Source organism: Tiliqua scincoides, chromosome 2 (assembly GCF_035046505.1).
Source record: "Tiliqua scincoides isolate rTilSci1 chromosome 2, rTilSci1.hap2, whole genome shotgun sequence".
Classification (NCBI taxonomy): domain Eukaryota; kingdom Metazoa; phylum Chordata; class Lepidosauria; order Squamata; family Scincidae; genus Tiliqua; species Tiliqua scincoides.
Window position 1 is genome coordinate 117,026,141 of NC_089822.1, and position 26,986 is coordinate 117,053,126.

The 26,986-nt window shown below is 46.5% G+C and overlaps 1 protein-coding gene across 1 annotated transcript in view; it reads left to right on the top strand.

The window, feature by feature from the left end:
• WNK3 (WNK lysine deficient protein kinase 3) overlaps positions 1-26,986 on the top strand; it is a 93,849-nt gene that overhangs the window by 27,788 nt on the left and 39,075 nt on the right. The window contains exons 3-8 of the mRNA XM_066616373.1: positions 831-1,051; positions 2,895-3,052; positions 7,831-7,919; positions 8,665-8,884; positions 10,469-10,757; positions 14,183-14,376. Of these exons, the coding sequence (XP_066472470.1) occupies positions 831-1,051; positions 2,895-3,052; positions 7,831-7,919; positions 8,665-8,884; positions 10,469-10,757; positions 14,183-14,376 (1,171 nt within the window). The remainder of the gene's footprint in view (positions 1-830; positions 1,052-2,894; positions 3,053-7,830; positions 7,920-8,664; positions 8,885-10,468; positions 10,758-14,182; positions 14,377-26,986) is intronic.

Here is a 26,986-nt window from a genome sequence, read left to right on the forward strand (position 1 = left end):
TTCCCCTTCTCCAGGGATCAGCACATTCCAGGGAAAGCCAGGGTGGTGTAGTGGTTTGGGAGGTGGACTTAGACCTGGAAGATCCAGGTTCGAATCCCCCCTTAGCCATGAAGCTTCCTGGGTGACCTTAGTCCAGTCACTTTCTCTCAGCCTCAGGTTGTTGTGAGGATGAAAGGAGGGGAGCAGCTGTGTACACCACCCTGAGCTCTTTGGAGGAAGGGTGGTATAAAAGGTTGGTTGGTTGGCAATCTTCAGTCTCGAAAGACTATGGTATAAGCCTACAGCACCCGGCATGTGAAAAAATAAATAAATCCTTCTCATTTGCAGTGGCCATTCGTGTTGAGTCAAATCCATGTATAACAAGATTGGATATGTACTGTTAGATGACCATCATTACTAAGTTACACCGTATTGCAAATGATTATAGTAAAATTTTGAAAAGTTTGTTCTTCCTTGTGAAAAAAAATGCTTGGGGTTCATGAATAAGTTTGAAATGGATAAATGGACTGACCTCCTGTGGAGCACTAAGAAAACTGTATCAGGATACAACTGGGGGCTGATCCTCGGACAGAATAACATCAGTATTAATATGCAAACATAATTCTACAGAGACTTTTGTAGAACTCTCATACTCCTGTGATTATGTAGTTCATATTCGTATGTATTAGTTTGCTGTACTCTTATAGATGTGATAATTATAAGTGGTTCATATAGGTTCATTTGCAGTCTGGGAACTTCTTCTTTGTCTTTTGTTGTTTTTGCCTTTATTTCAGTATGCTTGAATGAAATGGGCTTCTTGACTATCTGAAGTTATGCTGTGCTCTTTCTAGGTACCTAAAACGTTTCAAAGTCATGAAGCCAAAGGTTTTAAGGAGTTGGTGCAGACAGATTTTAAAAGGGCTGCAGTTCCTGCACACAAGAACCCCACCTATCATTCACCGGGACCTGAAATGTGACAACATCTTCATCACAGGACCTACTGGTTCAGTGAAGATCGGCGACCTAGGACTGGCCACCTTAATGCGCACATCATTCGCGAAGAGTGTCATTGGTGAATATAGAGTGTTTGTGTATTCTACTGGAGAGCCACTTGTGGTGTGTCTCTCTTTGTACTCTCTGGAGACTGGAATCTGCAGTTGTATCCAGGCAGAGCCTCTCTGTTGTAGTGAAAATTGTTCAGCCTTAGTCCTGCTAAGAGCTGGCACAAGATAATTTCCAATATAACATTTTTAATCTAGTGCATAACACAGGACCAGCGTACAGACTTTGTCCTTGAACAAAATACATCACTGAGATAGTTATGTTTTCATTTGTATCTACAATTATAATTTCAAAACGCATTCTGTGGAAGTGAAATATTATGTCTGAACTGGCCCTCAACCATTATAATAATGACTTTTAAGTTTTAAGCATGTGAATAGTAATTTGGGCAAATTGACAAAGGCATTTGACAGTTTACAGGAGTTATGCAGACCTGTCCCCTAAAACATCTAGAAATGTTCTAGGAACATTCCTAGGAATTTAGGAAATAACTGAAATGTTCCATGTTTCCTATGCATTTATGCCCATGAGTAAATTACTGGGAAGTTGTACAGCAAACATGTGTAGGATATCCCCCATATTTCCCCTCCTAGGCTTGTTGCAAGAAATTCTTGTGCTGGGAATTCTTTTGTGTGGCACTGAGGCTGCAAGTTTGGAATGATTAGTGGAAATGTCCCTGATTTGCTTGTAGCAATCAAATGCTTTCCTCAGCCTATAGCAGGGGTGGGCAAACATTTTGTCAGGAGGGCCACATCATCTTTCTGACACTGTGTCAGGGGCCAGGGGAAAAAAGAATTAATTTACATGTCAAAATTGAATAAATTTACATAAATGAATATATTAGAGGTGGAGCTCATATGAACGAACGAATTTTACTGAGTAAAATTCCCCCCAGCCTCCCCCCAGCAGCTTGACACCCACTTGCTTTACCGCCTCCCCCAAGTCAGTGGCATAGCTAAGGCATCTCTCTGCTACCTGCGGTAAAAAAAGATTTTGTAGCCCCCCCCCACAGCAAAATCAAATTTAATTAAGTAAATAAATAAAAAGCATGCCCCTTATTGGTTAGAGACACTATGCTGGGTTGAACAGGGATGGTTATTCTCCCTCTGCTAAATATAGTGGCACTCGCAAAATGGCTGTCAGTGGTGTACTGTGTGCACCATTGGCACCCAACCCCCCTTGAGCCAGCTCAATCTTATTTAGAATTGGGACATGAATTACACAACCTGATTATATTTTACAATGTCTTTGTTTTATGGCATAACACAGGGCGCAATCCTATCTTGCGCTGGAACAGACAAGGCAGGGGCTTGCGCTGTATCCACTGTGAGATAGGACACCACAGTGGCTTAGCCAAAGGTAAGGGAAAACACTTTCCCTTACCCCTGGGTAAGTCACTGCAGCCCCTATATGTCTCCACGGACTTGTGCCACCTCCTGAGGTGGCACAAGTCTGAGGAGAGCAGAGCGACTTGAAGCTGCTCTGTGCTGCTCTGGGAACGGGGTTGGGATCCGGCATAACTGTCCGGTTCCAGCCCCGTCTCCCACTTCCCACCCACCGCCACGGCCACCCACTGCCTGCCCTCCTCCTGCCCCAGAACACCTCCCTCCCACAACCTCCTGCCCACCCCATGTCTTTTTATCCTACTTTATTGTTTTCTATTGGAAGTAAGAGTTCCTCTACTTTGTTTAGCCCTCAGGAGCAATGAGATCTTATGAAATCAGAATAAGCAAAATTAGGGTGGGTGATACAGTATGGAAAGAAGCAGCTCTTAAAAAATAGTGATTGAATTACTGATTAGACCAGCTTAAAATCAACACAGGAAAACAGTTGCCCTTTTTGTTTGTTTTTAGGAACTCCTGAATTCATGGCTCCCGAAATGTATGAAGAACATTACGATGAATCTGTGGACGTCTATGCTTTTGGAATGTGCATGCTGGAAATGGCAACCTCTGAATATCCTTACTCTGAATGCCAGAATGCAGCTCAAATTTATCGAAAAGTGACCAGTGTAGGTGTAAATTTAACTTCTTCATTACAGCAAACTTTCACATTGTCAGCTTACAGCCCAATCCTTAGCTGCCCAGAGTTGCAGGGCTGCTGCCATGGCAAAAATTGCTGCCCGTGGCATCCAGAGTGCCCAAGGCAGCTGCCGCTGCCTCCTCAGGAGAAGGGGACATTTGTCCTCTTTCCCTGAGTAAAGGAAGTAGCCCTGCAGCAGGGCTGCTTGATTCTGTGGCAGCTCTTGAGCTGCCGCAGTATTGGAGAACTCCATATTGGGCCACACGGACCAACACAGGGCTCGGGATCTGTGGAACAGAGCTGCAGTGTTCCTGCCCCCCCTTGCATCCTCCCCAGAACACCTTCATCCACCCTTCTCCGCCTCCCCTGCCCCGGAAACACCTCATCCCCACTTCCTCCGACGCCCCCACTCATCTCTCCGCTGCCAGGTGGTTTGAGTGACAACCAAGCAGCTGACCGCTGGGCTAGCTCTGGCACTGGGGTGGCACTAAGCCTCTGCAGATGTGCCTTATGCTGCATCCTTTGGTGGGGAAGTAGTCACAGAAGCCTCCTCAAGGTAAGGGAATGTTTGTTCCCTGACCTCAGGGCTGCATTATGGCTGCATCAAAGCTAGAAAGTTGTATAGGATTGGGCCCTGAGTGCCCTTGGCTGCTCATTACCATTGGGGGAGGAGCTGTGTTGCTGTTTGGTGTTCAGATGGCACAACTGGTAGCATTATGCAAGCCAAGCTTGTGATTTCCTAAAGACCAATATAGGCCAAAAATTGTAGGGAACAGGCTCTTGGAGCAAACTACATTTCTGTCCAGCTCTTTCTTAATTTGTTCATTCCAGTTGTTGCTCATCCTATAAGCCTTCTTGTAGTCAGTCTTAGACCAAACAAGTACCAATCTCTTTTTTCTTTCTAGCTGGAACAGATGCTGTCATAATGAGGCTTGTAGCTCAAATGAAAGTTAATCTGTACTTATTCAGACATCAGAATTAACTGAAGTAGTGATAGCTGTTGCGTCTTTAGCTAATGTGTAGGCCATACATTTGTGTAGTGCAGGGGTCGGCAACCTTAAACACGCAAAGGGCCATTTGGACCCGTTTTCCGGAAAAAAGAAAACCTTGGGAGCCACAAAACCCTTTTGACATCTAAAATGAAGATAACACTGCTTATATAGTTTGCGCTCCCCTCTTATAGGTCCCAGTTATATAATACACTCCCCTCTTAGAGGTCCCACTAAAAATCAGGTCCAGACCCACAGTTGGAGAACAACAGTTTTAGATTGTGCACAGGTGAACTGCTTGTGAAGGATACTGTCATTCTTTACTGTCATTTACTTCTGTACTTCTGTAAATGCCTTTCCACACAATACTACCTCTGAACAAGACCACTTAGTACTACTTAACACTGTTCACAAAAGTGCTCCTGAACAAACAAGCTAAGAGTTCAAAACTGCATAAAATAAAAGGCATACTAACAGTGATTACTTCACAACCATGAAATATGCTTTGGTGCTACATATACAGTATGTTACACATACAGTATACAAACATATACAGAATACCATCTGGTGCAGGGGTCTCCAAATCCCTTTCAAGTTTCCAAGTGAAGGAAATGGAGCAGTGAGAGTGTGAGTGAGTGACGGGGGGGGGGGGTGCTGAGTGGGGAGTTTGAAGGCTGTAATCCTGTGCACACTTTCCTGGGAGCAAGTACAATGGGACTTACTTCTGAGGAGACATGCACAGGATTGTGCCCTGAGCTTGGGAGGAGGAGAGAGCAGCTGCATTCCATTGCTTGCTTTTGCCTTGGCTCCCTGGGGTCAGGGCTGCTTGTGGGAAGGGGGGATCATCAGGGTGTTCAATGGGACTTACTTCTGAGGAGACACGCACAGGCTCGGGCTGCGGCTCCGGCAGGAGGGAACGTGCAGCGGCAGGGGTGGGGGCTCGCTCCGCCAGTGGTTCGCCCCCTCTCCAATGGGGCGCAGCTGCAGCCCGTGTGCTCGGAACGTGCGGCGGGGGCTCGCTCTCGGCGGAGGAGCTGCTCCGCCAGCCGTTCGCGCCCTCTCCTATGGGGCACAGCCGCAGCCTGTATGATCGGGCTGGTGAGCGGCGGCTGCGTCGCGGGAGGGGCGAGCCCCTCCCCCGGGACGAGTTGGCCCCGCACAGAGCCGCAGCCGAAGGCTCAAAGAGCCGCTTGCGGCTCCAGAATGGCAGGTTGCCGACCCCAGATGTAGTGGTTCTAAAGTTGGACTTAGACCACCAAGATCCAGGTGCAAATCCCCACTCAGCTGTGAAGGTTCCTGGGTGACCTTTGGCCAGTCACTATCTCTCTCCCTACCCTGCCTTACAGAGTTATGAGGACTAAAGGAGGGAAGGAATATTGTATACCCTTCCTCCAAGGAAGGAGCTCAGGTATCATAAAAAATGTGAAAAATACATTTAAATGAATTTTTTTGTAATTGTCATGAGCTAAAGTTACAAACAGGGTTAAAGAAAACAAGTTAAAGGTGCAGGATTTGAGGTTAGGGTACTGTATCTGCAAAATCAATAGGTCATTGCTAAAAACATCTCTCAAATTGGCTGCAGTCTTCAGATTTTAACACTTTGTGGTAATTCTTCTAACTGGCTATACTTTGGTGCCAGGGCCAAACATTGAAACACCAACTTGAAACCACTTTGGTTCCTGAGGAGCAAAATCCAAATGGCACTCTTCCCACTCTGTTGTTCTTAATAACATCCAAAATACACCTCTTGAATAATCTGTCTCACTTTTGGCCCAATCCTTTTTTGCAACCTGCTGCCATAGGCCCTGTTTCAACAGTACAAATTGCCAATGTGATCAATGGAGCTACTGGCGGAAATGGCCAGTGGCACCCCACACATGCTAGATTTGCCTGGACACTCCACTGGCCCAGGTAAGGTGGCTACAGGGACTAGCTATGAATGGTTCAGGGAAGGTTTGAGGTGGAGTGTGAGCTGGAGGGGGTGGATCTTGGTGGCAAACATGCACACTGGTTCCTATCCCTGATTTCCCAGCTCACCCCCTTACTTTCGTCAGATCTACATCAGCTACATTGTGGGTTTGAGGAGACCCATAGGTGGCCAGAAGGCCTATCAAGGGATACTTACCTCTTGTTGGCTTTCTGGTCACCCAGCACTATAGCATTCAGTGCACACTCCATTGGCGCAGCTGTGTGCTGTAGCATGACAGGAGATAGGATTGGGTTGTAAGTCTAATGGTGGAGGGTCTGCCCATTACGAAATCAAATGTTATATGTAAATTATTCAGAATACCTGATCATTGTAGCATACCAGCCAGATCACTTACTCAGTCTTCAGTGATTTTAATATGCATCTTGAGATGGATTCTGTGTGTGGTAACAGCTGCATCCTAAACATATCCCAAAAGAGAGACCATTTTAGAGATGAGACGTTTTCAGAAGAAACTGATTTTGAATGTTCAGTTAATGTTTTTTTTTTCTTTTAGTTCCAGCACCACAAATAACTTAGAACAAACAAATGGTTCATTTTTTGAGAATTTTCAAAAACCGAGCCATTAAAAATCAGTTAAAAAAATTTTTTTTTTTAAATTAACACACACAGACATACAGACATATAACATACATTTAGGAGTGCTAAATACCGTATACCAATACTAATTAATCATACTATATCTCCTAATCTACTTACTCATCTACTTCTACCTCTTATTGATTTACAGCCCAATCCTGAGCTGCCCGGAGCTCCCAGACCCGGCGGCTCCATGGAGGGCTGCTGCCGGATCCTGCGCCTCCCGCGCTACCGTTTGACTGTGAGGCTAGTGGGAGGCATGAGGCTTTCCGGGTCTCTGCCTGGGCGCTGCAGCTGCCTCCAGCCTGGCGACCACCTGCCTCAGCCTCCCGGCCTCTTACGAGGCTCTCGGCCAGGCGTTTGGGGCCTGCCCCTTCCGGCTACCTGAGATCTTGCTAGATCTCGGGCGAGCCAAGCCGAAACCCTGCCCCTTCTTGGTCAGGCGGCCAGGCCGCCTGCGGCTCCGAGTCGGGAGCCCAACTTCCTTAGGAGCGCAGTGCAAGAGTGCTGCATGTGCTTGCCCAACCCTGCTGTCGGGTGGCTGGGACCCCTGCTTCCCCCCAGGGTAAGTGAGGCGCCCTGGCCGGTTCACGCTGCTGGCGGCTCCTCTGCTGGGGCTCGGGATGCGTCCGGTCAACAGCCACCCTATTAAATTAGACTTTTTAGGAGCTGAGGATAGATACTGAGAAGTTATTTTCATGCAGTTGAGGGCTGAAGTTCTCATCGTTGTTTCAAAAAGTTTTGTAGCATATTCTGTGTTCCATGTTCACTTATCCAAAGAAGATGACACACAAGCTTTATGAAGTTAATTTTCATGCACAGTCATGAAATGTTCTTATATTTGGGTGTAAATAGGCGGATGACGCTAAAACAAGAGATTAATCAAATGGTTTAGTGTGGATTTTGTCCCCTTTCACAAAATTATGTAAAGCCCGAACATTTCAGCTGATCCTTATTTAGAAGGAATGGCTGGCATATTGTAAAAAGGGAATAATGGCTGCTGTTTGTGAGTCGAACTGAAATTAGCAAGACTGGCTTCCTGGTAAATATGTTCAGGGTCAGGGACTTGTGTTTCTGAAGTCTAATTAAACTAACTTTTATGGTGCTTGGAATAGCCCTGTGAATTGGGAACTTTCCATATTTCTCCTAGCTTCATCAGAAAGAGCTCCTGCTGGGTATTATCTATTAACAAGTGCATTCCTTCTCTTCTAGGGCATTAAACCTGCCAGTTTTAACAAGGTGACTGACCCAGAAGTGAAAGAGATAATTGAAGGCTGCATTCGGCAAAATAAGTCTGAAAGGTAGGTGAGCCTTTGTGCTTTCAGTTGCTTTTTCTCCATAAATTAAGAGGTAACCTTTCTGAGTATTAATAGGGTTTTGTTGGTACTGCCAACAAAACAAAAAACCTGATTAAGCAAAGCATTCCTGCTTTGTGTAGCACTTTTAAGCACCTGCATAAGTCCCTTTGAAGTCAAAGGAAATTAAACTCATATACTGGAATTGGGATTTGTGTGGCTTGTATTCAGAATATTTGAGGAGTATGCTGTGCTGTATATAGATGAAAGAAGAAGGCCGAGTGAAACTTGTGATGTGCATTTGAACAGATGAGTTTGGATCTCAGAATGCCTATTCTCAGTTCCTGGAGAAGGAAGCAATAATGTAGATCAGAGAAGCAGAACTCAGTTCCGTTTATAGTTTTACTAGTGTGATGGAATTCAGTTTCCCTTAGTTTTAAGTTTTTTGCGAAGTTTGTGTTGGTTAGAATTCAAGCAAAGGGATTAAAGAGGGAGTTATCAGAGAGAACGGGGACTGAAGTTAAAAAAAAATGTTGGTGCTTGCTTAGTTTTCCCCTTGAAGGACTGCTGAACAAGTTATATAACCTCAGCTGTCTAATAGTATCTAAGTGGTATGTGTAGCAAGGTGTTAAGTGCATATTATGGAAGACCCTAAGAAAGTTAAATAAGAACAACAACTCACCAGTTGTCAGCACACCTCTGGTGTGGTCTTCAGAAGGCACTCGATCATCTCTCATACCTTGTTGTCAAGGCTATCGATCAAAGACCTCTTGAACCATGCCTTTTTTGCGGAGGACACTGGACTTAGAGTTGAACTGGCCGAGGAAGATGATGGGCTGAATTCTTCCCTGGCTTTGAGACTTTGGGTGGAAGATCCCAAGAAGCTGAAAGGCAAGCACAAAGACAATGAAGCCATTGAGTTCAGTTTCAACTTGGAAACAGATGTCCCAGAGGAAGTGTCCTGCGAAATGGTGGGTATTGATTACTGCTGATTCCTTTCTTCTGTTTTATGGCAGTATTTCCAGCTATTTCTGTTGCCTCATTTCAAACATGTGCCTTTGTCTATATAACATTTTACATATAATCTAGTTTACTTTCCTCTTTCTTGGCCCTTGTGTTGGCCTACTCCCCTTCTATTGGGGAGTGTGACTGTGTGACTCAGATGTCCTGTATTGATTATATAGATGAGAAGGACTATGAGGTCAGAAAGGGACTGGTGAACTTGCTGGTGGCAGGCCTTTTCCCCATCATAACTTCTGAAGTTGCATGAAGCAGGAGTTTCATCAGAATTGACAGTTTTATACACAGTTAAAGCATGTTGATGGTAAACCAGAGAAGGGGTGATGGAGATATCATATGACTTTAGGCAACTGCTTGCCTTCCTTCCTTTTATGGCAATGTTTCCTCTCTTATTCTTTGTCCAAGTTATCTGTTTAGGTTGTAGATTGTTCGCTCTGCCTTACTGTTGCCCTGGTTTTGTTTTCACAAAACATTTGGCTGCACAGCAACCTGACAAATAACAGCTGATGGCTGATGATACTGAAAAGAGTCATAGCAGTGCATCTGTTCACTTATTTTCTTTGTATAGCAAAGGACTACATCTTAAACAACATCCACCCACTAGCCAGCTATGATGGCTCCTGAATTGATGCCTCAAAGTACATTGCTGTGTATTTTGTGGTGTGGAGCCACAGTGTTATGCCCTCCTTTGGATTCCCATAGGGGAAAGTTGCATTGGTACTTCAAGTATGAAGTAAGAAACTTGTGTTTTCATGACAATAAGTCCTTTTTCTGGAGTAGGATTTAAACCTTTTAGGGCGCAATCCTCACCCCTTATGTCAGTGCTTTCCAGCACTGGCATAGCAGTGCCAATGGGACGTGTGCTGCATCCTGCAGTTGGGTGTCACTCATGGAGGCCTCCTCAAAGTAAAGGAATGGTTGTTCCCTTACCTCAGAGCTGTATTGCCCTTATGTCAGTGCTGGAAAGCACTGACATAAGGGGTGAGGATTGCGCCTTTATACAGTTTGTTTGGTTTTGTTTAATGACATCTTCTAACTAGTTAAGAAAATAAGAGGATAGGTGTTTTTGTTGGGGCAACAGTTGTGGTGTGAATATTAGTTAAGGTACCATAATTAGAACAGTCACATGTAGAACACTCCACATAGGTAGTATGTGTATTACTAGTAGTTTATTTATGTGTAGTATATGTATCCAGTGTGTTTGATCTTAATTAGATAACCCATCACTAGATGTGTTTGTTTCCGATGAGTAAGACAGGTTTACAACCTAAGTCTTACTGAACACAATAGGCTTACTTCTGAGTAAAGTAAATGCCATTTTCAAACATCTCTCCCTATCACAAAATCTAGACGCTGTGTCTAGAGCTAAATTGATTTGGTGTGTGGGCAGTGCAAAATCAGTTGCAATGGAACCTTGGTTAGAATGGTGAACAAATGTAGAACAACATTCTGATGGATAAATGCTGTTGGACAGCTGTTTGAAAGAGTAAAAGTGATTTTTGGTAGGCTGTACTTCTTTCTCTGTTAACATTTAGGTGAAATCAGGATTCTTCCATGAAAGTGATTCCAAAGCTGTGGCTAAATCTATCCGGGATCGTGTCGCCCTAATCAAGAAGACACGGGACCGGAGGCAGGTGGGCTTCCTGGAAGAGAGAAGGGACTCTCAAAGCAAACTACCTAGTGGGCTACCACTGCTCCAGCCACAAGGCTCATCATTCACCACTCCTTCCCAGCCAAGCAAGACAGAGTGCGAGGAAACAGAGGTTGATCAGCATGTCAGGCAGCAGATTCTTCAGCAAATACAACACAGCTCCTCCCTCAATGGTAATGAGCAGCCAAGGGCACTCAGGGCCCAATTCTATCCAACCTTCCAGCACTGGTGCAGCCACAATGCAACCCTGAGGTAAGGGAACAAATATTCCCATACCTTGAGGAGGCCTCTATGACTGCCTCCCCATATGAACATAAGAAGAGCCCCACTGGATCAGGCCAAAGGCCCATCTAGTCCAGCATCCTGTATCTCACAGTGGCTCACCAAGCGCTTCAGGGAGTACACAAGACAACAGACACAACCTACATCCTGGTGTCCTCCCCTGCATCTGGCATTCTGAGGTAACCCACTTCTAAAATTAGGAGATTGAACTTGACTTATTGACAACTTGACAAATTATCATGACTTGTAAGCCGTGATGGACTTTTCCTCCAGAAATTTGTCCAATCCCCTCTTAAAGGCATTTGGGCAAGATACCATCACCACATCATGTGGCAAGGAGTTCCACATACTAATCACATGCTGGGTAAAGAAATATTTTCTTTTGTCTGTCCTAACTCTCCCAACACTCAGTTTTAGTGGATGTACCCTGGTTCTGGTGTTGTATGAGAGGGAAAAGAGGATCCCTCTATCCATTCTATTCATCCCTTGCATAATTTTGTATGTCTGTATCATGTCCTCCCTCAGGTGCCTCTTTTCTAGACTTGAAGAGCCCCAAACGGTGTAGCCTTGAAGTGCCTCAGCCCAGTAATCATTTTGTTCGCTCTCTTCTGCACCTTTTCCATTTTCACTATATCCTTTTTGAGATGTGGTGACCAGATCTGGATGCAGTACTCCAGGTGTGGCCTTACCATCAATTTGTACCATCGATATGTACAACGGCATTATAATATTTACTGTCTTATTCTCAATACCTTTTGTTATGATCCCCAGCATGGAATTAGCCTTCTTCACCACCGCCGCCGCCGCGCACTGGGTTGATACTTTCATTGTTTCATTACATTGCACACCCCATGGGTACAGCTGCAGCAGCACTGGAAAATTGGATAGGATTGGGCCCTCAGTCTTCCCAAATCCTGTGCTGAACTAAGCTTTTTAAAGGTTGAATCTGAGTGTATTAAAATGCCCCAAGGCATATTGAGCTAATGGCACCGTTTGCCTGTTTATTGTAGGTCATTTACCATGTAAACTGTAATTTATTTCTGTGGTAGTTGCCTCAGTTTGAATTGCTGGCTACTTAAAAGATATCTCTTAACCCCATTAGCAGGGAAATATTTTGTTGGGCAAAGCAACTGTAAGGTGGTTTCAGGTTGAGTAGAGGATGGGGACAAGACATATAGTCCAAACTCCCCCCTCCCCCTAGTCATTGATCTGCTCTGAATTGCTCCCCTTCCTCAGTTACTCCTGTCCCCAAGGAATGAAAGATACAAGGAGCTTTATCTTTTTTTTTTTTTTTTTTAAAGTAAAGCCTGGGGATGGAGTATGTTGCCAGAACTGGCCTTGCTGTGAAGCAACCTGAAACAATTGCATTGAGTTGCACCCTTAGAAGGGTTGCAAATGGTTGAGCCCCCAGCCTGTCTGTTCACTGCCTTCTTCAGCCTGTGACTCCACTGGGGGCTCTGATCTTCTTCCAGCTTGCTGAAGGCAAGTTCAGAAAAGGTTCACGGCAGTGGCAGCCCCATTTTCCCTCCAGCACTGGAAGAACAAAGCTGCTGTGGCTCCAACAGCACCATCTTATACTGGTAGTGGTGGAGCGCATGCTCCGCTGTTGCAAGCTGTCACAAATGTGCCATAAAGCACATTGTGACAGCGAAGGAGTTAGTAGCGCTGATGGGAAGGCCTGCACCATCCTGCCAGTGCCGGTTCAGTCCTTCACACATGGTGAAGCAGGTAAACCGGGCAGTAGAGGGACAGGGGGAGGGTGGGAAGGGGTGTGGGTGGGAAGGAAATTGGGGGTGGGTGGATTGGGTCAGGAAGAGGGGCAGGATTGACAGCAGTGATGCATGCCACATCCTATCCCAGGCCAGATCTGCCTGCACTGATCCATTCAGACTTGTGCCAGTGATTTAGCAGGTGCAGGTCTGAGTAGACCTGTTGCCACAGCTGGGGCTTTCCCTGGGGCAAGGTGACAACTCCAGAATACAAAATTTCCCCATGGGGTACAGCACAAGCTGCGCTGGCCCTGTTGTATCGGCGCAGGGGAATTTCAATAGGATTGTCAGCTCTGTTGGCCTGAGAGAAACCACACAGACATGGAGAGAATGTGCAGACTCCGCACAGACTGTGGCCCCGGCCAGGAATCAGTTTTTTCTCTCAACAACTTTAAAATGAAACTGTATTGAGCGAGCTTACTATACTTGGCAGACTCTCAAGATAAGAGGAAGTAAAAAGTTTTTAAGTTAAAAGTAAAAGAAAAGAAGCTCCCCCTGCCCCCTGAAAGACCGACTTGACATCACCTGAACATGCTCAGTGATCCCAGAAGCCACAAAATGTTGAGATGGAATTGGGGAAAAACAATAGAGCACTGTGGAGGGGAGTAAGGGAAAAAGGTGGAAATTGACCTGCTTGAGTCAGTTGTACATTAGGATTGGGGAGATGTAATATTTTGTTGCAGATTCCCCCTTTAATATTCCAAAGAGTGAATTCTTTGGTTCGTACTCATGTATCCAAAGCACATATAAAGCTCACGCTCGAGCTTTATAAAGCTCACATATAAAGCTCATGCTCCTTAAAAAGATTGGACCACTTCTCCTGGTCCTGTCCTAGGACCACTGCTCCTGGTCCCAGGAATCAGGATTGTTCTGTTTCTTCTAGAACAGTGGTTCTCAAACTGGTGGGTCGTGACCCACCAGTTGGTGTAAAAGTTCCCCTATCCCTTTAAGAGACTGGGGAAGGGGAGGGGCAGGGAAGCAATCCCCAGGATCGCGCCCATATGGGGGCGCGAGGGGGGATGCTTGTGACTTACTTTATGAAAACAGGGCTGCAGCAGGCTGCAGGAGGTGTGGGGAGCCCTGTGCAGCCCTCTGCAGCGCTCTCCGAGGCTTGGAACGTTCGGAGAAAGCGGGCGCAAAGCACTTCCGTTTTGCAGGAGGTGCTTTGCGCCCGCTTTCTCCAAATGTTCCAAGCCTCGGGGAGTGCTGCAGAGGGCTGCGCAGGGCTTCCCGTACCTCCTGCAGCCTGCTGCAGCCCTGTCTTCATAAAGTCACAATCACCCCCCTCGCCTCCCCTTAGCGGCGCGATCCTGGGGATCATGTCGCTGCCCTCGCCCCTCCCCTGCAAGAACTTACTGAGGAAGTAAAGCTCCCTCAAAGTTTGAGAACCACTGTTCTAGAATATTTATTTCATCCATGAAAGCCCATGTTACATTTCAAACATCCAGATGTGTGTATGAATGAGACAGTGTTTGGGAGAAGGAGGGGAAATACATCTTCTGATATACATAATGCTCTCTCCTTCTTCTCTCTCTGTACTGACACAGCCGACAGCTTATCTGAGAGAGGAGTGGGATCAGTTATATTGTCAGATGCCTCTAGCCAACAAAGCCTGGCCTTCTCATCAGAACAGACGATGAACACTCAGCAAGCCCCCAACCTCTCACAACCTGAAAGTAGTGCTCAAGGGCAAATCTATACTTCCCAGCAGCTGATGGGGCATTACCAGTCAATACCAGGGGTAAGAGGTCCATTGTTTTCTTAATTCTGAAGCCTGTTAATTCATAGCTCTGTTTTGGTAGTGCTTTTAATTCCATAAATATTTTGATGGTGTTTCTGCATAGATTGTTCTTAACTATGGGCCCAAAGAAGAAATACAATAAGGTTGGTAAACTAGTATCTTCTATTGAACCGACCTCTGTTTGTGTAAGAGCGTGTAAGCTTGAAAGTTACACTGAATTCTTAAACAGTTACAGTCAGTTCTCTTTATATGCGAATTCACTATCTGCTAATTCATTTATCTGCGACGGGTAGAATTGTCACCTACCTATCATTATCTGCAACACATTTCTAATTATCTGCGAATTCTGTGCTGGTGCTGCATCAAATGGGCATTGGTAATGGCACATGGAGAATGGTTGGACACATTGTATCCATTTTCAGACTTGCCTCACCATCTTTGGCACCATCTCGACGACTCCAGCTGAACCCTCACAACCCAATGATGAGAGGCCTCTGGAAGGCTACCTTGGGTTGGGACAAGTCAAGGGAAAGAGCCAAGAGGCAAGTGAAGGAGGAGGACTGGTGAAGCAACCCTCTGCCCATAGCTGAACTCTGAGGCCTTGTTGTTGGGTAGCAACCTTCAATAAGTCGAGGGACTGCCAGCATGGAGAAAAACTCATCACCACAAGTGTCAACACATCAAAGAATGGTTATCCAGCATGGAGGAGAAAGCATCAAATGTTGGAGATATTGTTGCTATTACCCAACCTCATAGACTTAATAGACTTCATAGTCTGTTAATAGACTTTAATAGACTTCAAATTAAATTTAGGTTCATAAAGTTCATATATAGTGAAGAGAGTCCCCCTGGAACCTAACCCCTTTTTTCCCATAGGCTCATGATTTGGTATCTAATTCTGTATCCTGTATGTTTTCCAGGAACCTAACCCTAGCAGATAATGAGAACTGACTGTATAAGATATATTGAGCTTAAGGGCAGAACATAAATAAAAGATTAATGGCTGAGAGCCCAATCCTGAGGTCTGCGGCATGGCTCTGCGCTGCAGACCTCAGTCGCAAATGTGCCATAAGGCACGTTTGAAGAGGCTCACCGCCAGGCTCCCACTGGAGCTAGCCCAGCCCTGGCTGGCACTGGGCTAGTGCCCGGCGGTCGCCTGGGTTCCGCAGCTCCATGGTCTCCCAGACCGCCGGGCTGCGGAACAGGAGGCAGGGGCGTGGCCAGGGGTGTGGGGGAGGCGTTCCAGGGAGGGTGGAGGTGTGGCCGGGGGCGTGGGGGAGGCATGTTGGGGGTGGGGGAGAGGCAGATCCGTGGAGCTGAGCTCCACAGGATCCAAGGCGCTCACGCAGGGCTGCTCGCCCTACACGAGCGCCTTTACTTCAGTGCCGACCTTCTAAAGAGTCGCTAAAGAGAGTAGCCCCATTGCAGGGCTGCTTCCCTTACTCAGGGAAAGGGGACGAACGTCCCCTTCTCCCAAGGAGCCTCCCGCAGTAGCGCGGGAGGCGCAGGATCTGGCGGCAGCTCTCTGTGGAGCCGCAGGGTTCGGGAGCTCTGGGCAGCTCAGGATTGGGCTGCCCATCCTTTGTAAGGCAGACAGTTTCTCTGTTTCCCCATCTACAAACCTTGGGCCTTGAAAAGATATCACAATACTTATTTTGCATGTTTATGATATATTAGCAGTTGAATTTTATATTAATTATATGGTCAGAACTGTGACATCAAAACATCTCGCTAAACAATAAATGGAAATGTTTGCTTTGGTCAGATATATTCAAAAGCAGTAAATAGTTGGACTGAGAAACAATAAATATTTTGTAGACTGAGAAGATGCAGGAAGTATTGAAATGTGAAACAAGAACTAATTCCAGGAAATCAATTTTTAAAATTGTGATTAAGGGCATGTTGTTGGATTCATAACTGGATCTATAATCTCTGTAGGTCTTGTAATTTTATTACTGCCCAATCCCAAGGGCCATTTGCGACTGTGGATCTGTTGATCCATTATCGTGAATGGCCCTGTGATGGTGCAAACATCACACCACTGTTGTGTGAAGAAATGGCAACAACTCTGTATGCCTGCCAGACTGCTTCTTTGGCCCAGGTAAGGTGCCAGAAGGAGCAGTTCGGATAGGACAGGCGGGCATGCTAGAGGGGGTGGATCTTGGTGGCAAAAGTGCATGCTGGATCTTATCCCCAATTTTTGAACCCATGCATTTCCTCTTCTCAGACTTATGCCAGCAAAATAGGTAGTGTGTGTCTGAGGAGACCCATAGGTGTTCAGGTGGCCTACCAGGAGCTAACTATTTTTTTTATCTTTCTCTGGCCCTCTAATCCTCCTCCCACTATGGTATGCAGCAGGGATGGGAAAAACCAGTGCGACTTGAATTGAGTTGCCGAGTCACTGCCCAATGTGACTTGACTTGAAAAAGAGTCCTGACGGGGCACTTTCTGAGTCTTCGAGTCACCCTTTAGTGACTCTAATGGACTCGAGTGGAGTTGCCCGTTTCCCTTTAAAAAGTCTGCCGTGGGAAAAACAGGGCTGCTGCCAGGGGCTGTGTGTATGTGTGTGTGTGAATTCTCCTTACTCACTCCCCTGCTGTCCCCGCCAATCTGTAAGCGGGATGGGAGGGACTGTGAGAGAGCCAGGACAGAAGCGGCAAGAGGGAGGAGGGTCATAAGCAGCAGCTGCCAGTAGGCTTACCAAGACACCCAATCCTTTGCAGCTCTACTCAGATGTAGTCCCACTGTAGCCAGTCATTCAGTGAGGCTTCCCCCTCCCAAGTAATGCCCATAGAAGAGGTTCATGATTGCTATGAACCAACCAACCCCCGCTTCATCGCTTCCTTTTTCCCCCTCCAGCCCATCCTAAAGCAAGAACCCCCTTGAGCTCCTCCTCCTGCTCTCGCTCAGCCAATGAAAATATGAGAATGCCCATCCTTTGTCCAATGATCATCTTCCTTCCTTCTTATCAGAGACAGGAAAAGAGAGCCCAGTCCTGCCTCTCCCACCTGCTCACATTAACCCTTTCCTGCCTCCTGCCTGGAACTTCCCTGCTGCTGGCTCATCAGAATGCTTGCCCCACGAGGTTTTCCACGCTGGGAAAACAGTCAGCAAACACACCCAGACACAGGCAGACTCGACTCAGCCAGCACACATGGGAATGAGAGTTGAGTCAAGGGGTCCCTGACTCAAGTCTTTTTCAGAGTCTTCCATGTGCGCGACTCACAAGTCGCCAAGTCACCCAAAATCACACATTTTCATGATTTGAGTCCGAGTCACTGACTCGAGTCCTCAACCCTGATATGCCGTGTGTGTTCTGACAGCATGGTGATAGATGGTGGGAGATAGGATTGGGCTATCAGTATATTATTTAATATATAATCTCTGAAGACTACTTTGAGTTGGTTTGGTGTTTAACATTTGCTAATGATTTAATCACAAAATATTGGGAAGTGAAAACATGTATATGTTAAAAGAAAACTTAGTTAAAATCTGGTAGCTGGCCAAAATGGTAGAATTAATTTAATGTGTACAGCTAAGGATTGGGAAGTAACATTGTGAATGATTAATTTTATGAAAATAGGGCTGCAATCCTATCCATATTTCCTTGGAGTAAGTCTCATGGAACACAGTGGGACATACTAGTGAGTAGACATGCATAAGCTTGGGCTATAAGGCTGCAGTTCTGTTCACACTTTCCTGAGAGTAAGCCTTACTAAACACAATGGAACATCCTTCAGAGTAGATAGGATTGTGTGGTAAAATAAAATGAAATAAGATATAACTTAGTGATTACTATAGTTTCACAGTTATTTAAAATTGAAATAACAATAATGGCATAATCCTATGGTGCTTCTATGCTGACAGAGTGACTGTTCCGCAGGAGCAGGCTGTTGCAAACAGTCTGTGAAGCACATTACAATAGTGCACCAACTAGGCCCCCTTGCAGGATTTCCTGCGCCATCCTGCTGGTGCTGATGTAAGGAGTGGTGTGCACCAGAGTAGGTGCTGAGCAGCCCAGGGACAGGGGAAAGGCGGGGGAGGGGCGGGAGGGGCAACAGGGTGGGGGATGAGGAGAGAGGATCAGCAACATTGGTGCACGCTGTAGCCTATCCCCTTTCAGGGCCTGATTTGCCGACAAGGGGCAATGCAGATTTGCACCAGCAATTTTGCTGGCTCAGGCCTGAGTTGCCCCATTGTGGCTGTTGTAGCTTATCACATGGCGAGAGAATGAATGTCTCGTCTGCTTCCTCCACCGATACTCGTTTTGGTCCCTACATGAAGGCCTGCCCACCTCCTTCCAGAAACAGGCAGTGTTGGTAGTGCAAGGCCCAGCTCACCTGCTGGCTTAGGAGGCCGGTTCTCTCCAGGCTGAGTCTTTCATCCACACAGTGGAGGTCTATTTGGGCCCACCCTGATGACCTATATGTGGTCAGGGCCTTAGGCCCCCCAGTGTATCCCACCTTCTCTGGCTCTAGGACTGCAAGTCCCCCCCCCCTTTTCTTGGGGTAGTTCCTTCTGACTATCCTGGATGGCTGGCACTCTTCCCCCCATGGAATCCTCAGTTGACCTCCTCTACTTGGCCCCTTCTTTTTTCTCCCGATTTCTTTGCCTCTTTCTTTTATCTTTCCTTTTTTACTTGCCTTTTCCCCCCCTCCTTTGCCACCTTCACTCTCTGTCCTCCTGTCCTTGTTTTCTTCTCTCCCTCTGATTCCTCTATCCTCTCCTTGGGCAGGAGGTCTGGTCTAGAGGGTAGAGCCTCCGTTTGCCTGAAGATAACATCCACAGGTTGCCAGTTGGAGGCCGCCGGCATTGTGCGACCTTGAAGCAGCTGACAAGCTGAGCCGAGTTATTCCATCTGCTCTGAACATGGGAGGATGGAGGCCAGAATGTGAAACCAGATCATTTTTCTTTATACAGATGCAACAACAGCTGGCAAATGTGTCCCTTCCCAAAGTCCTACCGCTGGTTCAGAGCCAGCCTTCAGTTCTACCAACTTTGGCACCACCTGCCGCTTCCCAAACCCAAATTTCACCAGTTGAGCAGTTCACACCAAGAATGGTAAGGACCTTCAGTGCCACTCTACCCTATCGGTGGGCTTTTTCACACAGCCATTGAAGAGTCCCCATAAACACATTTTAGTCATTGAGCAGTACTCCTATAAGTGACTTCAGAATGACAATAGCATAAGAACATAAGAACAGCCCCACTGGATCAGGCCATAGGCCCATCTAGTCCAGCTTCCTGTATCTCACAGCGGCCCACCAAATGCCCCAGGGAGCACACCAGATAACAAGAGACCTCATCCTGGTGCTCTCCCCTACATCTGGCATTCTGACTTAACCCATTCCTAAAATCAGGAGGTTGCGCATACACATCATGGCTTATACCCCATAATGGATTTTTCCTCCAGAAACTCGTCCAATCCCCTTTTAAAGGCGTCTAGGCTAGACGCCAGCACCACATCCTGTGGCAAGGAGTTCCACAGACCGACCACGCGCTGAGTAAAGAAATATTTTCTTTTGTCTGTCCTAACCCGCCCAACACTCAATTTTAGTGGATGTCCCCTGGTTCTGGTATTATGTGAGAGTGTAAAGAGCATCTCCCTATCCACTCTGTCCATCCCCTGCATAATTTTGTATGTCTCAATCATGTCCCCCCTCAAGCGTCTCTTTTCTAGGCTGAAGAGGCCCAAACGCCGTAGCCTTTCCTCATAAGGAAGGTGCCCCAGCCCCGTAATCATCTTAGTCGCTCTCTTTTGCACCTTTTCCATTTCCACTATGTCTTTTTTGAGATGCGGCGACCAGAACTGGACACAATACTCCAGGTGTGGCCTTACCATCGATTTGTACAACGGCATTATAATACTAACCGTTTTGTTCTCAATACCCTTCCTAATGATCCCAAGCATAGAATTGGCCTTCTTCACTGCGACCGCACATTGGGTCGACACTTTCATCGACCTGTCCACCACCACCCCAAGATCTCTCTCCTGATCTGTCACAGACAGCTCAGAACCCATCAGCCTATATCTAAAGTTTTGATTTTTTGCCCCAATGTGCATGACTTTACACTTACTGACATTGAAGCGCATCTGCCATTTTGCTGCCCATTCTGCCAGTCTGGAGAGATCCTTCTGGAGCTCCTTACAATCACTTCTGGTCTTTACCACTCGGAAAAGTTTGGTGTCGTCTGCAAACTTAGCCACTTCACTGCTCAACCCTGTCTCCAGGTCATTTATGAAGAGGTTGAAAAGCACCGGTCCCAGGACAGATCCTTGGGGCACACCGCTTTTCACCTCTCTCCATTGTGAAAATTGCCCATTGACACCCACTCTCTGCTTCCTGGCCTCCAACCAGTTCTCAATCCACGAGAGGACCTGTCCTCTAATTCCCTGACTGTGGAGTTTTTTCAGTAGCCTTTGGTGAGGGACCGTGTCAAACGCCTTCTGAAAGTCCAGATATATAATGTCCACGGGTTCTCCCGCATCCACATGCCTGTTGACCTTTTCAAAGAATTCTATAAGGTTTGTGAGGCAAGACTTACCCTTACAGAAGCCATGCTGACTCTCCCTCAGCAAGGCCTGTTCGTCTATGTGTTTTGAGATCCTATCTTTGATGAGGCATTCCACCATCTTACCCGGTATGGATGTTAGGCTGACCGGCCTATAGTTTCCCGGGTCCCCCCTCTTTCCCTTTTTAAAAATAGGCGTGACATTTGCTATCCTCCAATCTTCTGGTACCGTGGCCGTTTTGAGGGACAAGTTGCATACCTTAGTCAAGAGATCTGCAACTTCATTCTTCAATTCCTTAATAACCCTTGGGTGTATGCCATCAGGGCCCGGTGACTTATTGATCTTTAATTTATCAATGAGGTCTGAAACATCTTCTCTTTTAACCTCTATCTGACTTAACTCCTCGGTTAGGAGGGGCCGTTCGGGCAGCGGTATCTGCCCGAGGTCTTCTGCCGTGAAGACAGATGCAAAGAACTCATTTAATTTCTCTGCCATCTCTAAGTCTCCTTTTATCTCCCCTTTCCCTCCCTCACCATCCAGAGGGCCAACCGCTTCTCTGGCGGGTTTCCTGCTTCTAACATATTTGAAGAAGCTTTTATTATTCCCCTTAATGTTGCTGGCCATGCGTTCCTCATAGTCTCGCTTGGCCTCCCCTATCACCTTCTTACATTTCTTTTGCCACAGTTTATGTTCCTTTTTATTCTCTTCATTAGGGCAAGACTTCCATTTACGGAAGGAAGCTTCCTTGCCCTTCACAGCCTCTCTAACTTGGCTGGTTAGCCATGCGGGCACTCTCCTGGATTTAGTGGAACCCTTCTTTCTTTGCAGTATACACCTCTGCTGGGCCTCTATTACTGTTGTTTTAAGCAGCCTCCATGCACTCTGGAGAGACTGGACTCTTTTTACCCTCCCTTTCAACCTCCTTCTAACCAGTCTCCTCATTTGAGGGAAGTCCGCCCGTCGGAAGTCAAGGGTTTTTGTTAGAGATTTGCCTGGTATTCTTCCCCCAACGTGCACGTCAAAACGGATCGCAGCATGATCACTGTTCCCCAATGGCTCAGTAACGTTTACATCTCTAACCAGGTCCTGCATACCGCACAAAATTAAATCCAGAGTCACCTGTCCTCTGGTGGGCTCCGTGACTAGCTGATCTAAGCCACAGTCATCTAGCACGTCAAGAAATTCGGTTTCCTTATCGTGACCAGAATACAAATTGACCCAGTCAATATGAGGATAATTGAAGTCCCCCATGATTACAACCCTGTCCTTCCTTGTCACCTCCCTGATCTGTTTCCTCATTTCAAGGTCCCCATCAGATTTCTGGTCTGGAGGACGATAGCACGCCCCCAGTATTACATTGCTGCACAAGCCTGGTAATTTAACCCACAGAGATTCTACGGTGGAGTCGGACCCACCTTCAATCTCTACTTTGCTGGATTCTATCCCTTCCTTAACATAAAGGGCCACCCCACCTCCAACACGCCCCTGCCTGTCCCTCCTGTAGAGTTTATAGCCCGGGATTGCGGTATCCCACTGATTCTCCGCATTCCACCAGGTTTCCGTTATGCCCACTATGTCAATATTTTCCCTTGTCACCAGACATTCCAGTTCTCCCACCTTTGCTCGTAGACTTCGGGCATTCGCATAAAAGCATTTATACACGGAATGCCCCAGGATGGGCTGCTTATTCACTCCTTTGTCCCCGCATCCTCTCATTGTGCCAAATCGTCTATCACATCCCATCACCTTACCTTTCCCAATTTCTTCTCCTACCCTGCCTTTGTCTTGTTGTTCTCTAACCTCCCCATCCTCATCCCATAGGGATGAGGAGTCCCGAACCGGATGTCCCTCGGCTCCTGTCGGCCTTCCCCCAGGGATCAGTTTAAAAGCTGCTCTGCCACCTTTTTAATGTTATGCGCCAGCAGTCTGGTTCCATTCTGGTTCAAATGGAGCCCGTCCCTCTTGTACAGGCCCCGCTTGTCCCAAAACGTTCCCCAGTGCCTAACGAATCTAAACCCCTCCTCCCTACACCACCGTCTCATCCACGCATTGAGACCCCTGATCTCCGCCTGCCTAGCTGGCCCTGCGCGTGGAACAGGTAGCACTTCAGAGAACGCTACCTTTGAGGTCCTGGCTTTCAGCTTCCTGCCTAAAAGCCTAAATTTGGCCTCCAGGAGCTCCCAGCTACACTTGCCCACATCGTTGGTGCCGACATGCACCACAGCCGCTACCTCTCCCCCAGCACTGTCTACTAGCCTGTCTAGACGAGAAGTGATGTCCGCAACCTTCGCACCAGGCAGGCAAGTCACCATGCGGTCCTCACATCCATCGCAAACCCCCCTCTCTATGTTTCTAATAACCGAATCCCCCACTACAAGAAGCCCCCGACCCCCCTCCCGCCCAGGAGTATCCCGAGTGCGCTCGGATACGGGCCCATCCCCTGGAGAAGGGATCCCCCCTAGGGGATTGTTTCCCTCCTCTCCAGGATGACGTCCTCCAGTCCCGAGACTTCCCACCCGGGCAGCCGAGGAGCTGCACGCCTGAGGTTGGGACGAAGCCTGATCGTCCCCAGAAGTCTCCCCACGGTCCTCCTCTGGCTGCCTGTGCTTCTCCAGGTCGGCCACCAAGGCTTCAAGGGACCGGACGCGTTCCCTGAGAGCCTGGAGCTCCTTGCACCGAGGACACACCCATGACTTATGCCCCAGAGGCATATAATCATACATGTGGCACTCGATGCAGAACACTGGATAGCCCCCACCCTGCTGCTGGCTGTCTGACTGCATAGCTTTTTTGTTGTTGTTGTTGTTGTTTTATTTAGGGGTCCTTTTAAAAACCGTACACTGGATAGCAGCCCTTTTCTCTAGGGAAGAGGAAGGGCAGTGTATGGGGCCCTGGCCTCCTCGCCCTGCTGCTGAACTCACCCAGATGCTAAACTCTTGTGCCTTACCTGGCACTTAGTTCCCGAGGCACTGGGTTCCCAGAGGCCACACGCGTCTGCAGAGAGCCTCATGCGATGGCCTGCCTAGCTTTATACTCCTGGCTGGCTCCTCCCCCCTCCTTCCTTCCTGATTGAAAGGGGGCTGGCCTTCCCAGGTGAGTTTACAAAAGCTCAGGAAGGCAAATGGCTGCTGATGGGCGTGACCTACTCTGCAGGCTCCTGAATGGACTGCTTGGATTAGCCTAATGGGGCTCTTAATGGGTTGGGAATTGGCCCTTCCTAGGTCCTTTCCCTCCTAGTTCTGTTCTCTTAAGCTGGACTGTTTTTGTAACCTCAAGCTAGTTTTTATTTGGGTTTGTTTAATTATTTATTGCTCTCTAGATCCTGTGTCCCAATTTACTGACCTGTTTAGGTTATGTTCTAACTTAGATTAGGTTTAACCTGGGTTAAGTATAGGTTTAATTTAAACAAGTAGAAAAACCTGCTTTCCACTTTATCCTCCTCCCTTCCTTCGATTAAGTGCTACCTTAGGTGCAGCTAACTTTCAACTTTGATTTAAATGCCTGACCCTTGGGCTCTTACTCACGAGTAGGACTCTGCTCTTACGAGTAGGACTCTGCTCCTGCTCAGAGTAGCCCTATGTACCTCCCTTAGGTGCTAACTTTCAATTTTGATTTAAGGTTGCTTTAAAAGTAAGGTTAAGGTTAGAAGACAGGGAGTTAGAAAGACAAAGTGTTAGAATGAGTACACTTACCTCCTCCTCCTGCTCCTCCTGCTCCTCCTCCTCTCCTTCTCCAAAACTCAGAGGTCTCCTTGCCTTCTCCTCGCCCAGATGCTAAACTCTTGTGCCTTACCTGGCACTTAGTTCCTGAGGCACTTGGTTCCCAGAGGCCACACGCGTCTGCAGCAGGAAATCATGTTCATAGTTAGTAGAAGGGTGATAATCTTTGAAGAGAGAAATCTGTCTAAAGATGTGCTACCAAACAGAAGTTGCATACAGGATTACTGCAAACCTCCAAACAATTAAAAAGGGAGAAGTGTTCACAAAATGGCAGCAAGCACAGATGCAGAAGATAGAACTTTGCTTCTCACTAGGAATCAACACACACATGTAGCATTTGTCATGTTCCACTGCAGAGATTTCTCAGAAAGGGGTCACCAGCAATGGAGGAGCAACAGGAGGAAGGAGATACCATAAGCTTTCTGCCGCATGCGTTTTTTCTCCAAGAGGTTTTTCTGGAAGGGTTTCCCCCCACCCTTCCAGACCTAAGTTTGTAAAGAACACATGAGTCAGGGGCAAAAGTCATAAGGGACAGGGAGTTTTAAGAAGAAAATAGTAGGCGTGGGAACGACAAAGCATCTCTTCAGCTCTTTCTCTGTGGCAACTTATCCCCTCCTAGGGACACTTTGCAGTGGAGAAGTAGCCGTGTCTGCATTGTAATGTACGGTTTGGGCCTCCTACCATCTTCTAGTAGGTAACATAGCATTCAGGCAACCCCATTCCACACAGCAATCACAATAGCAATTTCATTTATTCATTAAATTTGTACCCCATCCTTCTCCCTGGGGGACACCCAAGGTGACTATGGTACATGTTGCATACATGCGCTGTTTAACTTGATGCCCCCTTTTTTCCTTGAAATGCTGCTTTGGTAGGACAAAAGTGGAAAGGGAGAGTGCTTAATCCTTTTTCCACCTGCTTTCTCTCTTCATTTGTGTGTAAGGTGTGGTTTGGTCCAGAGTGGAAATGTGGGAAGATATGCACATTTAACACAACTTGTACGAAATACTTGTGGCATAAACTCTGATTGTGCAGGGAGGCTCTAGTAGTGGTTTTGTGGCAAGTGCTTGAGCAGGTAGGAATGAGACTTTGATACAGTGCAGTTGCCTAACGAGGCAGGCAGTTTCTGGTTATTGTTGATAGTCTGAAGAATTTTCATATGAGGAAGTGGCATTCCAAGCTTGAATGAAAAATTAGGAACTCCATATTTAAACTCAGCATGTCCTTAGGAAAAATAACTCAAAAGGACAGATCAATGTTCAAACAATATTTTTTTTTAAGTACTGATTATACGTATATTCTTGGGTGTTGATGCTTTTAAACCCTGGATATGTTTTAGAATGTGGGATAGAAATAATATATATTTGAAAAATAAAATAATAATTGCACAGAAAGTATGACTTGGGGCAAGCAGCCTCTGGATTTAGCAGTATTTGAAGATAGAATGTCTGGTCCTTCAGACAAGAAACACAAACACTGGAAGAACGCACCTGAGAATTTGGTGACTGAGCAAAACTGAGTATTGTGTTGTAATATATACTCATTGCCACCTGCATTTCAGGCTGTATTCCTAAAAAACATTTTCTGAATTCATCTCAGAGTCATAAGGCTTTATTTCTCAGAAAACCTCAGAATTCTGCTGTGGCTGCACAGGAGTACACTGCAGCTCTTCTAAACTCAGTTGTTAGACTAGGCTGAAAGCAAGTTAGTGGACTAACCATGAAAAGTTCATCTTTGTCATACATTCCTGGAACTGTGGCAAGGATAACAACATTCAGTGGCTGGAAAGGATACTTAGATTTAAAGGAAAACTACATTTGAGATTTTGGCTCATTTCTTCAGCTCTGACAGCACCTAGATAACCTTGGTCCATATGATTTGTATTTCCCTCACAATGCTCATAGCTCATTGTGATAGATGGCTATTGGAATTAATCCACTTCTTCCTTAATCATGTGACGGACTTTCCTACTGAGGTCCAAGTAGACCAGTGAGCTTTAAAAAAGATGCTTCCAGAGGTTACACTTGATAGTAGAGTAGTTGCTGTGGTGCTTAACGTTTTCCTCACTGTTTCCCTGCTCCAAATGACCCCTTTCCAGCTGTGCATCCCCTCATAGGGTTAAACCCAAAGAGTTGTGAAATTAACTGGACTTCTGGAATTGATCAGTGACCATTGGCTTTCCTACAAAAAGTGCTTCCAAGAACTGATCTTCACAAAAATAGTTGTTCCTTAGGCAGCATAAATGTAAAAATCCAGCCCATCAGATCAGCCTTTCCTTTGTTTCTTTTAGAGCACACTCAAAAGAAGTACTGAAGGTTTGCTGAATTGCACTGAGGCGCTTGTGGCTCTTTGCTCTGCTACATATAATGTATAGCAT